General features: G+C 34.5%; 1 protein-coding gene across 1 annotated transcript; it reads right to left on the bottom strand.

The window, feature by feature from the left end:
* Positions 1-4,173: 4,173 nt before the first annotated feature.
* Positions 4,174-5,898, bottom strand: LOC145048482 (homeobox-leucine zipper protein ATHB-16-like). Its single transcript, XM_078996983.1, has 3 exons — positions 5,379-5,898; positions 4,919-5,298; positions 4,174-4,846 (listed from the first exon to the last, which is right to left on the bottom strand). The coding sequence occupies exons 1-3, from the start codon at positions 5,437-5,439 to the stop codon at positions 4,418-4,420; spliced, it is 870 nt and encodes a 289-aa protein (XP_078853109.1). The 5' UTR covers positions 5,440-5,898; the 3' UTR covers positions 4,174-4,417.
* Positions 5,899-14,788: the final 8,890 nt, after the last annotated feature.

Genomic DNA, 14,788 nt, shown 5'->3' with positions numbered 1-14,788 from the left:
TTGAGTTTTAGAGAGAGAGAGTAGTGAGAAAAAGTTATGAGGTGGTGGTAAAAAGCTAAATTGAAGTTCACTCATCCTTTGTATAAGGCTTGATTTTGTGGCCCGGTGGAGATCTACCCGGTACTGACGTTAAACGGGGCTTTTGGTCGTACCCGATTAAAGTTACTGTAACCCGACGTGGTCGAAACTATAAATTTTCCAAATAAATATTTGGGATGTTTTCACGCATTTCTAATGTGTTCCGACACTCATGATGTCTAAATAAGAACTCCCAATTTTATAAATTTTAAAACAAAGTTAACGGAAAAATTGGAACGTAACGGCTTTATTAACGGAAACAGGTTACAGTAACAGAATAAATTATGTGTTGTCACAACTGCTCATGCATCTCTAAATCCGGCTCCTAAGTCAACTCAGACCCCTTCCGATGTTGCCACTGAACTTGAACCAATGTCACCTACTTTTTTCTCAAAACCTTGATCCTCCTGTACCGAATCGCGATTGGCCTTTCAACATAGTTCATGCTTGCATCCACTTGAATGTCCTCTAATGGAACGACTGTCGACTCATCGGCGATACACTTCCTCAACTGAGACACGTGGAAGGTATCATGGATCTGACTACATCATTCATAATGTTCAAGGACACACCACACCCATGATAGGATGCTTGTAACACCCAGAATCCAGAAGACCAAGAAAGGAACGGAAAAACCCAAAGCGAAGAAAGGAAACTCGTCGAGTCTGGTGGATGACTCGATGAGTAGGAACCGATTTTGGGTCGTGGGTTAAGTGACCTACTCAACGAGTTGGAGGACCAAATCGACGAGTTGGTATGGGTTTAGGAAACCCTAAATTCGGGTCTTGGTGCCTTATTTAGGAATCTTATTCTCCTCCCATCAGCCTCATTCTCAGCCCCCAAATCTAAAACCCTAGATCTCGAAACCCTAGTGCATCCTTGAGCTTGTGAGCTTGTTTTCGAGGGTTTTGTGTGTTCTTGAAGACTAGAAGAAGAAGAAGGACCTAGAAGGTTCAGGGAGAAGATTATAGATCCAACAACACCATCTCATTTCCACCATTTTATGGTAATCAAGTCTTCAACTTGGCTTATGGTTTCCTAGATCTATTTATGTCTATTGTATGAGGATTTTGGTCTATGAAGTTTGATCTAGGGGATATAGACGTCCCAAGTAAACATCCTTTCAGATCTGGGGTCCCTAAGGGTGGATAGGGCATAAAGGTGCAAACTTTATGCCATTGGAAAGCCCCATGCAAGCTTTAAGAGGTTGTTATGGTCTCTTGAGCCTAGAAGGTCGTGAATGGATGAAAAAGCAGAGACTTTACATGATTAACTGATATCTATGTCCTAGATCTTGGTCCTCCTGCTTTGGTTAGGAGTAATAAGGATTTGTGTCCTAAGGAGCTATGGTTTGAGTGAAACCCATTAAGAAGGATTAGTAGTGGGTAAAGTTGAAAATTTTACCCTTAAGAAGTCATTTCCAGTGTGTAGACAAAGTTTGGGGTTTAGATCTGAAGTGTATGGGCTTAATCTGTTAAGATGTCCCAATCAGACCAATGCACCCGGCGAGTCCAGGAAGGGACTCGACGAGTCGAAGAGAATTGTCCCGTTTATGTTCACGCGAGAACTCAGCGAGGTCAAGATTGACTCGACAAGTTGACGTGATAAATTGAGACCACAAGTTGCCAGGGAACTCGGCATGTTAGGGGCTGACTCGATGAGTTGAATCGCAGTTTTAATTTTCTAAGTTTTAGAACTTGGCGAGTTGATGGAGTGTGACATCCCCAATTTCTCGGCCAGAAAAGACCGATTTGTTTATGCTTTGTTTTTAAAATTAGAGTAATCTTTTAAAGAAAACAGTTGCGGAATTTGTTCCCAAAACAAGATATGATAATAACTTATCAAAACATTTCTCAAAGAGAATGTATTTCATTTAATAATAAAACATCGAGATGTCATGTTCCGATACAGACATATAAGCATAAACAGAACTTATATTCAATTACACTAATGATTTATATCTCCTTTAAATCTCTATGTGAAATATGTCTTCGTATCGATACCTGTGATACAAAGAAAACTGAGTGGGTCAGGCTTGGGAGCCTGGTGAGCATATAGGGTTTTCATCCCACAATGTTATATCATATATTTATAAATATAGAACATTCAAACTTGTACAATTTCACCATATAAAGGCAACTCTTATCCCACCCCATCGATCCTCACAACGACATGATCTAAACTCTCGTATCTAAAATTTTCCTCTTTACATGATCCCCGTACTCACGGATCTAAAAATATCCTCTTCACCCGATCCATACTCACGGATCTAAAAATAACCTTTTCACCTTATCCATACTCACGGATCTAAAACTAACCTTTTCCCCTGATCCATACCCACGGATCTAAAACTACCTGATCCATACTCATGGATCTAATGGTATACAATCAATGTCAAACGGACAAATATAAAAGAAATGGATAATGACTTTGAAGGATAACAAATCATTTGTACATGTTTGGTCACTTGATTTTTCTTGGTGCACTGTTTACCATTAAACTTGTTTTTTTTTTGGTTTAAAACATACCATTATTACTTGCAATATTAGGTAGAACTAGTTTTGGGGGTTTTAGTTCCACCTCCAACGACATTTTCGACACTCCTTATCTCCGATGACATCTCCAGCGAACACGCAAAATGGGTTTTGTTAAAAGGAAAAGGTATCTCACTGTCTCATGTCAATGGCACCATTGCATCCTCCTTCACGGCCCCTTTCGATCACCGACTATGCCATCTCCCTCTAAAAAGTCGCCAAGCTCCGGTCATTTGCTCCGGCCACATTTTCAGTTATCTTCTTAGACTTCAAAAATCATATATTACACTTCAAAGTAAAATCTTATATCATGTATCATACTTCAGAAAAGAATTTGAGTTCAAAATCAGGTATTACTCTTGAAAGTAAAATCGATTTCTGGAAAATCAGGAGAAAAACGAACCTAGTGGTTCAGCATGAAATTTGATTTCTGATATGCTGTGGTTTATCATAAAAATTGAGTTTTGAAGCTAAGGTTCATGTTCAACTTAAGATGAAATAGAAATTTGAAGGAGAAAATCGAATTCAAAGTGAGATCTGGAATCAAAATCAAAATCTGAAGGGCTATTTGCTTTTGTGGCTCCATCTGTGTTTGTGTGTTCATATTGATATCCCACCTTCAAAATCCATCTTTGTTTTCCCAATATACCGCTCCCATGATCCATGATTTGAGTGGCAACATCATAAATCAAATGGTATGACGAAATATGACCCCCTCTAACACTCCTTTGTGCAAATCTTCTTCCCTTCATTGCTCTGCTTCACCACTTTTTCATTATTTCATCTATTCTTCACCACATATTAAAGCTCATTGATTTGTCCCTGAATGGTTATGGTTTTCTCTTTGAATTGTATGAAGAAATTACGTTTTTCTCTTTAAATGGTTACTTTTGATTGTGTGATTCGTTTGACTTGAAGTTTTAGATTGAATCATTGATGGTTTTTGCTCAAATTAACATTTAGGTTTGATTCATTAGATGAGAATTTGGATGGAATCTGTCATCGGATTCGGGGGTGTAATCCCGTCCGAGATGTAATTTTTGGTGGAATCGATGGTTGAATTAGATATTTTTATTTTTATTTTTGTGAGTGATTCAATATATGTTCACCATTTTCTGGTTTGAATTGGGGGTGTCCGCGGAAAATGTCGCCGGAGAAGATGATTGGAGATGTCATCTAGAGCTTGTGTCTGTCAGAAATGTTGCCGAAAGTGGAATTCAAACCACCAAAACAGATTTTATGTGCACTTGCAGGTAATAGTAGTATGTTTTAAACAAAGAAGCAAGTTTAAAGGTTGACAGCACATAAAAAAAATTAAATGATATACAAATAATATAGTTGGTTCCCTTTTGAAATCATTATCCCTAAAGAAAATACAGATAATTAAATAGACAAAACATTTCTATTTTAAGATGATACAGTTTTCTTTTTTCTTTTTTTAATAAATAAAAAAAAATCACATGTACTCTCTAAATGATATGATTTAGCAATTAACTGAAGCATGGTGATGAGTTATAGTCAGAAATAATGATTCAGATCCAAAACATGTGCAAATCAGTGATGCATCTGAATTTAAAGTAGCATTGACTTGATTATTGTCCAATATTACAGGATGTTTCCTCCTTTCAAGTCGAAGCTTTTTTCTACTTTAATGGCAGAACATGAAGCTCAAATCGAAAACTAGTCCATCTATAAGTACATTCTCATGCCACCGATTTCATTCTTCATTTTAATTTACATTTTTTGCTTATTTTAAAATTGTTTCCATCGGTAACAGATCGGTAGTCGGAGATTAACAGGGGATTTTAGTTTTCATCTGTTAAGTTCCACTGATCTTGACAGTACCATTGCAGCGTCGGAGCTTGATCGTCTGAGAAGAAATTGCAAGACTCATCTCCACCGAAGAAATTGTGTTCCTCAATCTTCACAAACTGTGGTTGGTAAGCTTTCTGTGCAGCACCCATTATGTCTTTTGACTCCGTCAATTGGTGGCCCTTCATCACGTCCGCCATGGATGTCGTCATGTTGGAGCTGTTGTTGTCATCGTTCAAGATCGCACTTGAATCACTATCAGAAGACCCATCTTTTAAATCCGGGAAATATGTTGTGGTTACCATGTTTTCATTTTCATACATCACTTCCGGTGATTTTGGCTGCTTCTCGTCGGCCTCTTCCTTCACCGGAATATTGCTTTCTTGGTCTTCCCCATACAATTTCGACTTCAGTTCCCTGATCTGTACGTATAATAAACTAGTTTTAGAGATTAAATTATATAAAACCCAAAAGCAAAAGGGGGTTGAATCGACCTGTTTGAGTAGAGATTCGTTGTCGAGTTTGAGGGAGTCATAATTGTGTTTGAGTGAATCAAAATTGGCTTTAAGGACACCATAATCTCTTTCCAGCTGTTTGGTCTTCCACCGTGCACGGCGGTTTTGGAACCAAACAGCGACCTGTCTGGGTTGCAGGCCAAGCTCTTGAGCAAGCTTCACTTTCCTCTCCGGCTCCAGTTTGTTCTCCATCTCGAAGTTTTTCTCCAAAGCCTTTACCTGATCCGCACTTAGTCGGCGTTTCTTCTCCGAGATCTGGCCTCCTCCGGCACAATCGTCTCCGCCACCATCTTCATCCAAACCTTCCATTAACATCGACTGAAATTCTCGTGTATACCCCACAGGACTGCTGCTTTCGTCTACACAATCACAAATCTTATCTCAATTTTACTTTTGAATTCCATATAATTAATGAAACATACATGAATCTAACTTTTACCTATGGTTTGGCACATGGGTATCAATCCCGCCATTGAATCTGAGCTTCCAAGCCTTTTCATGGCTCAACACCGGCCAACGACTATTTTTACAGTTAAAGAGGAAGAAAACACAGAGATCGTTTTGTTTGATTACAGCCACAGCCACACTCACCCCACAAGTCTAGACTTAACTAAAACCTGTTGCTCATGGTTGAAAGACAAGAACTTCCATGGCTGAAAATGGCGGTGGTTTGGTTTGTAGATATGATGCGTTCACATGGTGACCATTTCTCTCTCTTGTCCACTCCATCTTTCTTCTTCTCCATAGCTGCCGGTTGTTGATCCCTTTGGGAATTAATTAAGAGATGAAGCCAATTCACATCTACATAATACAAAATTCGAGATTTTAAGATCACTACAAACCTACAAGATCAAGAAAGTAAAGGGGGGGGTCCATGGACTGTTCATCTGTAGAAGAAAACAGAGTGAGAAAGAGAGAGATGGGTATGGGCAGATGGGAAAGCTGGTTTTCAGCCCAGCTGGCCTCACTCTTGCCCTTTGTTTAAATAAACTTGAGCTGTGGCTATTGTCATGGTTAATTTCTGACTAGGGTTAGGTCTTAGTTTGTGTAGACTGTAGAGGTAGACCCAACAAAATATTTCAACTTCAACCATCTATACACCAAAATCCAATCCATGTGTTTGCATGGCTGTGTTATTTTATTTTATTTTATTTTTATTATTTTTATTTTTTTTTAATTATTTTTTTTTTACTTTTAGATTAAGAATATCATTTTTCCAACTTCATGTTCTTCGTTACAACATTTGCGAGTCTAGTAGGAGAGTTCAAGAGTCTGGTTTCATATTCTTCGCTACTACTTTTGAAGCTGGTCATAGGAGCGATGATAACCATGTGATGCATACCTTTTAACAATTTTTGGTATTTATTTCTACGGTAAATAAAAGAAAAGGGAACATTTTAGTCAAATTTATGAAAAAAATTATAAACTAAATTGTATTTAAAAAGAAAACTTCAAAAAAAAAAAATTTGATCAGTATCATAGATTTAACCGTTATTCTGTCATTTTCTATTAATTTTTATCAAAATATTAAGAGTTTTCTAAAATTTAGCCAATAACCAAAATATTTTGATTTTTTTTTTTGAAAATTAACATAGAATTAATGAATATTATTATTAACAAATTATTTATAAACAAAAAAAAAATACATTTATTGTTAATTTTTAGGAATAGAATGGTAGACTAATAATGTGCTGTTTGTTTTTTTTAAAAAACTTTTGACTACTCATTGTTACGCCGCACAGCACACTCGTAGCATTTGACCCTTTACAGTTGTTTGTTTTTCAGAAGAATTCTGACTTAAAAACGGTTGCGTGTGTGCTGCATGGCAAAACACTTGACTATTTGCTTCAAACATTTTCACACCTTATTTTAACTTATTGTAGCAGTTTGTACAAACTTTTTATTACATGTTGCAGCCGTTTGGTCTTCTTCTCCTATTACAGAGGGTTGCAAAGGTGGTCCGCAGACTTCAGACATTTTCGCTTCGAAAAAACAAACAACACCTAAGTACTCTTCTATTGTTTGCAGACCACTTCAAACTTTCTACGTTCCTCATATGCATCGTTGTGGGAGTTATGGTGAGATGTACTATGTCACTGTTCCTCTAATATTTGTGTTTCTCTTATATTATTTAACTTAATTATCACCCAACATGCATACCTCACATACTAACAACCATCAGCTAGCATAAATTTATCGAATGTGAAAAGTAAACCGTGAAAGACAGTTTATATCGAAACATGTCAATGTTTATTATCTATTTAAATTGTCATTCAAAGTTTATTTTTCACTCTCAATATATATGTGTAATTCGATGGTTGTTAACTGGTAATGTATGAAGGCTACTAATTGATTTTTTATTAAGTAATGTGATTACTAATAAATATTATCTATTGTATTTTATTAGAGACACGTATAAATACATCGCACCATGACACCCATAATCACACATAGAGGGAACGTAAAAGTTTAAAGTGGACATCGAACAATAGATGCATATTTAGTCCACCATTCAATTCCTAAAAATTGAAAACAAATGTATTTATTCGGTTTATATATAAAAAAAAATTATGTTTATAAATGATTTGTTGATAATAATATCTATTAATTTATGGTAATTTTCAGAAGGCAAATCTTCAAAAAAGTCCTATAATTTTAGTCTAATTTATGAAAAAGTTCCAAACTAATTTTTGTTTATAGAATAGCACAGAATACCGATAGAAACTTCGAAAAAAAACCCTTTGTGTCCGGTTTCGTAGATTTAGCCGGTATTCTATCCTTTTTTGTTAGTTTGCTCAAAATATTAGGATTTTTCTGAAAATTACTCAATAACCAAGATATCGGGGCTTTTCTGAAAATTACTATCAAATTGATGGATATTATTATTAACAAATCATTTATAAACATAAAAAATATTTTTATTATAAACAAAGGAAATACATTTGTTGCTAATTTCTAGGAATACAATTGTCGACTATGTATTTCTCTATTGTTTATTGACCACTTTAAAGTCATTATGTTCCTCTTATGTATCGTTGTGGGTGTCATAGTGAGAAGTACATTATTAGGCATGACTAATACAAGATTTGATAATACTGATTAATACATAATCAATAAGTGTCTAGTTGCTATTAGGCGTGACGCTATATGATCACATGTTATTGGAAAATATCATTATACAATGATTCTTGCACATATAGATTTTTCATTATGTTCTTTAACCTAACTACTACATAACCTCCATACGTTATCTGATAACAACCATCAAATTACACACAATTATCGAAAGTGGAAAGTAAACTTTGAATAACAATTTAAATAGATAATCACCCTTCACTTGTTTCCATATGTTAAACTATCATTCATGGTTCACTTTTCACATTTGATAGATGTGTGTTAGCTGATGGTTGTTAACATGTGAGGTATGAATACTGAGTGGTAGTTATGTTAAACAACAAAAGAGAAACACCAACATTAGAGGAACACTAACTTAGTACATTTCACCATCATATCCACATCAATTTATAGGTGGAACGTAGAGAGTTTGAGTGGTCAACAATGAGTACTTAGACTACCAATTTATTCCTAGAAATTAGCAACAAATATATTTCCTTTTCTTATAATAAAAATATTTTTCATGTTTATAAATGATTCGTTAATAATAATATCCATTAATTCAATGGACATTTTTTAGAAAAGTCCTAGTCTATTAGTTATCAATTAACTTTTGGAAAACTCCCAAAATTTTGAGCAAACTAACGAAATAGAACAAAATACCGGTTAAATTTGCGAAACCTACCGACAACAGTTTTGTCGAAGTTTTAACCGGTATTCTTTGATTTTTTTTGTAAACAAAATTTAGTTTGAGACTTTTTTGAAAATTTCCATTTTCAGAAAAATCTTAATATGTTGATTATTAGGTAACTAAAGAAAAAAAAAAAAAAAAAAAAAAAAAAAAAAAAAAAAAAAACTCTCAATATTTTGACAAAACTAACGAAAAACAACATAATATTGATAAATATACGAAACCGATCAAAGAAGGGTTTTTCTGAATTTTTAGTCGCTAGTTTGTATATTTTTATATGCAATTTAAAATTTTCTTATAAATTATGGTAAAATATTAAGAACCTTTAAAGAATTCTAAATGAAATTTGTATAACCAAAATATTTTTTTCAAAATATTGCTTAACATGGGTAGAAAACATAAAATTGTACAACCAAATTTTTTTTTTTCAAAATATTGCTTAACATTGGTAGAAAACATGATCTGACATTATTTTTGTCTTGCTACTATTCGTGTTCATTAATGATTTACGTACATATTTATTCTCAAATCCCTATAAAATCTAGTATACTATTCAAATTCTAATGTTCATTTTTGATTTTTTTAATATATATTTTTTAACATATTTTTTTAACGATAAATTATACCATTTGTCTCTCGTGCACATGCCAGAAAACGTGTTTAGTCTATGTTTTTAAAAATTAACTCGGACCGTCCATCTGTTTGTTTTTTCTTACACGCTTAGTCCCTATTCACATGAAATGATTTTTTTACCCTTAATAATTTGTTTTTTTCATTTTATTTTGTTTATTTATCAGTTTTAAATTAAAACTAAAAATAAAAAAAAAAAATATCCGTACACATCTATTTTCATTTCCCTATCTCAAGATTTAGCATAAACCACCACATATAACCACCATCACCTCCGGTATGACCACTTACCGCCAGCACCTCTAGCACCACCGCTTATCACCATCAGCATCTCCGCACCACAAACTACCTCCCACCATCTTAGTGGGTCCTACCACCTCAGATACCCTTCGTGTTTTCAACCAATGTTTCCTTCACTTATTCCATCACCACCGCCTTTAACGTATTCTGACAATACCACCATATACCTATTCCGACACCACGAATCACCTCTAGATGACAATCCAGTAATATATCTTACATTTTATTTGAAACCCTTTCAGATTCGAACCTAGAGCTTCATTCAATATGGTGGTCTGGTAGCTACACATGAGTTCTAGCCCTATAGCTCCAGTAAACGCATACATATCAAAATTAGTGCTGAGATCCACACCATAAATTTTGAAATTGAAATCAATGATAAGAGAAAGAAATGGAAAACCACCCCTGCATCTTTATGAGTTTGAAGTCTGGCAATTGATAAAACAAACAAAAAAGAAAGAAAGAAATTAGCGTTCAGATTTTATCATATTTGAAAGATCTACACTTGGTGTCGATTTGAACAAATTTAAAATGGTCTTCAGCCACTCTTCCCTTTGTAACTATAACACTAGTCAAAATAAGTCAATAACAATCACATATGATTATGCCAATCATGTAATGTGATAAATGTACTATGTATTTCATGATAAATTCTAATACAAATATGAACTTTCTTTGTGATACAACTCAAAGTATATGTCCATACGATTCCAAAAATATAGAGAACATCTGAATCTAACTTCGCATGAAGAAGTTATGATAAACCGAACACTGTAAATCTCTATAATAAGAGGAATTTAAAATCAAATTAAAATTATCTATTGGAGTCTAAAGAAGAGTTGTAGTACTCGTAAATAGCTACATATGGATATAAAGAATGTCAAAAACAGAGTTCGTATGCAAATGTTATGACCTTCCGAAGATACAACTATCAAAATCCCTAATCTGACTGAGTTCACGATGTGAGCATAGAAACTCACTACGTGAGGAACCAAATTGCCACATTTCAGATCTAGAAGGTGCGCAACAAGGCTACGAAGGGATAAGTTCCAAACTCACGATGTGAGCAAGGATATCTCACGACGTGAGGAGTCATCTGGCCACCTTTCGAAGCTAGGGATGCAAATGGCAAGTCTACAAGGTGAGCATGATTAACTCACGACGTGAATGTCCAAAAACTTACTATAAATATCAAGTTCGACCTCATCCATTCTTGCATCTTAAACTCTTTCCATCTCTCTCATTTGCTGAAGCCCTCTTGCGTCCCCAGCCCGACGATCTCAAACCGCTAACCGTTTCTAGCTAATCACACTACTAGGGTGAGATTCACGGCCCCACTTTCTAATATTTTTGGGGGAAAACGCATGCTAAATATTGTATATACATTACTATTATGTCTAGATGATGGTATATTAATATCAACGTAAATAGTTATATTAACCAGGATATAGTTGTTCTAAATATAATATTTTGAATATATTAAACTATTATCAACTTCTTAGCATGTTATTATAATAATTTAGATCTTGAGTTATACTTAGGATTCTATATATATGTTGTGTGTGATATTGTTCCGAAGTTATATTCAGAAGTTCTCTATGTTAAAAAGTATGTTGTTATTATTGGTTTGTCAAGAAAAAACTTGGTATGCTATATGTTGTTATTGTTAGTTTTATGACAACATAAAACTTGGTATGTTATATGTTGTTGTTGGTTTTATGATAAAACCTGGTTTTCCTCAAATTATGGTTGTTATACTGCCTAAAGCAATATGAACTTAGGAGTAATGTTTAAAAGCAAAGTCTAATAACTTAGGGTTTTAGACATGAAAATGCTTTGGTTGTTAGAGCTACAGGAAGCCGTCAAAGTCTACATGAGTAATTGTATTCATCAACTAAGATTGGGGATCTCAGCGGAAATGCTCTGAACTGTAACCGTTAATCCCGTGTGAGCGAGGAAGTCATGTATAATTAGTATACGGGTTGACAACCCCAGTTGTGATTGTTAGCTACAGTCATCCATAAGCAAGTGACGAACTACCCTTTTACTTGTTATTTTTCTGGCATCGATGAAGCGTACGGTGTTGTTTCTCATGGAAATCATGAGTGTGCTGTTTTTCATGGAAATCATGAGTGTGTGTTATCAGAGGTATTATGTCATAGCAGTGGTTACAAGCTCATGGTAGAAAATTGTTAGAAACATTATACTTTGTCGTATGCAAGTATTAATGTTAAGTATAAGTTTCCCCCTACTTATACCCTAGGTTCAATGAAAGTTTAGGTATACCACTTATTTGATAATTAGACTATTATACCTAATATATATACTAAATGTTGGAGCGTTAACATGATACTTTCAAAACTATACTTTTGAACTTGGAAAATGTATTATTTTTATATGGAGTCAAAACCTGTAGACTCACCAACTCTATGTTGATGTATTTTTAAATGCATGTGTTTTCAGGAAATTGAAAAGCTGGTATGTATTCGAACAGGAGAAGTTTTACTATCATCTTTTTTGTTCATTAAGAAGTATGCCATAGTTGGATATTATGTAATAAGTACTAAGAAACAATAATGTAACTTTCAATCATCAATAAAGATTTGTATTTTCTTTAGTACTGTTCAATGTATGCTATTTAACTATGATACGAAGAATGAAGTTACACCACCCAGTGTTTTCGCCGACGGTCGGGGTGTGACCGTAACCATTTTGTCAGAGATACTAGTCGCCTCTGCCTCCAATTCGAACAAAGAAGAAAGAAAGAGTCTTACAGTTCTTGATTGAGACTGGAGAAGAAAGAGAGCGATCGAAGGTTCTTCATTTGGAGTGTCTTGATGCTCCCCGGAAGAAATGAAATCGTTGAGGCGATGTTCCTTGGCAAAAGATGAATCTGATGAAGTGATGGTGGGGTTTAGTAACTTGGAAACGAAGGAGGTAGAAGGAATGTAGAAGGAAAGAGGGGAAAGGAAGCGGGGAGGCTGGGTTAGGGTATTTAATTTCTTTTTTTTTAATATAAAATAATTTATGATTAATGTAATAATAAAATATTAAAGGAAATATAGTCATTTTATAGTTGGGTAGGGACACAACATGCAAATTTAAAATAATGAGGGTTGAAGTGTGCATGTTTTAAAATAATAAAGGATGGCCCGAGTAAAATTTTGAAAATAGGGACTAAATACGCTTTCTGGCATGTGGACGAGGGACGAATTGTGTAATTTACCCTTTTTTTAAATAGCTAAAACAATACATTGTTTACTAGGAGTCGGTAAAAATGCTATACAAGTTAGGGTATAAAAAATGTGTGAATTATTTTAGTGTTTCTAACAAAATGTAAGACAAATAAATGGTAAATGCACATTTGGAGGTGATAATCTCTAGTATATACTTAATCCGTTTCATATATTGTTCACTTTTGATTTTTAAAGTTTTTATTATTCAAATTTGATCTTAAATATTTTTATTTTTGATATATAATATGTAAACTCCCAAAAATAATAAGTAATAAAATTTTAAGTCAACCAAGACAACCATTTATTCATTTCAAAACTCAATCAAAGCCTAAGAAAAATGTACCAAAAGTCATCAGAATACACGGCGTGCCAATATCTATCATCTCTGACCGAGATAGTAGACTTACTTCAAAATTTTGGCAATCATTGCAAAGGTCCCTAGGAACAAAAATCGGTATGCGTACAACATATCATCCCCAAACGGATGGCCAGAGGGAAAGAACAATATAAACTCTGGAAGATATGCTTCGCGCTTGCGTAATAGACTTCGGTAACGCGAGGGATGCCCAATTACCACTAGTTGAGTACTCATACAACAACAAATATCACACTAGTAGAAAGGCTGCTCCATTCTAGGCCTTGTACAGGCGGAAATGTCGTTCACCGTTATGTTGGGCAAACGTTAGAGATACTCAACTAGCTGGGAAATATATTGGGGATACATTATTCACGGGACTGGAAATCATTTAAGAGACAATGAAAATGATTGTTTAAATAAAAGAGTGGTTAAAGACCGCACGTAGTTAGCAAAAGAGCTTTGCTGACAATAGACGCAAACCGTTGGAATTCAAAATAGGAGACTATGTCCTACTAAAGGTTGCTCCATGGAAGGATGTCATCAGGTTTGGAAAAAAAAATAAAGCTAAACCCTCATATCGGACCCTTCGAGATCCTAGCAAGGGTTGGTCCGATAGCTTACAAGCTCAAACTACCTCAAGAACTCAATAAGGTTCACCATAATACCTTCCAAGTATGTAATCTCAAAAAGTGCCTAGCTAATGAAAGCATTGTCGTATCACTTGATAAAATCCAGGTTAACACAAAGCTTCACTTCGTGGAGGAAACTCTAGAGATTATGGATTGGGAGATCAAAAGACTCAAGCAAAATTGCATACCCATAGTAAAAGTCAGATGGAACTCTCGTAGAGGGTTGTAATTTATTTAGGAACGCAAGGATAAAATGAAACTGAAGTACCCACACTTGTTCAACGATGCTCCCTCCACTATTGAAAAAACTTAATAACAGTACAAAGTAGCCTAGAAAGTAATAATTTCGATAAACTCCCTTAACGGGGAGGTGATCTGACATCCCAGAATTTAGGGCATAGACTACGAACGGGTAAATTTATAGTAACTCTGTTTGTAATTTGATTCATTCAATTTTAGTGCATTTAAAGTAAAATAAATGAGTTCAATTTAATTATTGTATAATATCAGATGATACTTTACTTCGGAATGTGTAAACTAACAATCAAATCAAACCTCTCAAAATACAACGCAGATTAATGCGTTTGAAAATTTGAAAATTTTCATTAAGTAGTTTTGAGCAATAAAAACATTAAAATATCATAGTACATGTTCTTCTGTTTCCGAAAATATAAAGAACATCCAAAACGGAGTTCATATGAAAAAGATACGACACTTTTAAGAAAACAGACGTATGAAAAAAGATGACACTTTAATCACGTAAAACCAAATCGATCCATTGAGGTACTCATGCATTGCTGATGGGATTCCCGTGAATGTTTTTGGACTCAGGCTATAATCTATTATTTTATTTCATACTCAAAATATTTTTAATAAGAATATTTACAAAAA

The sequence above is a fragment of the Lactuca saligna genome, chromosome 5, assembly GCF_052625555.1.
Source record: "Lactuca saligna cultivar CGN05327 chromosome 5, ASM5262555v1, whole genome shotgun sequence".
Lineage (NCBI taxonomy): Eukaryota > Viridiplantae > Streptophyta > Magnoliopsida > Asterales > Asteraceae > Lactuca > Lactuca saligna.
This window is presented reverse-complemented; position numbering and strand designations above follow the sequence as displayed.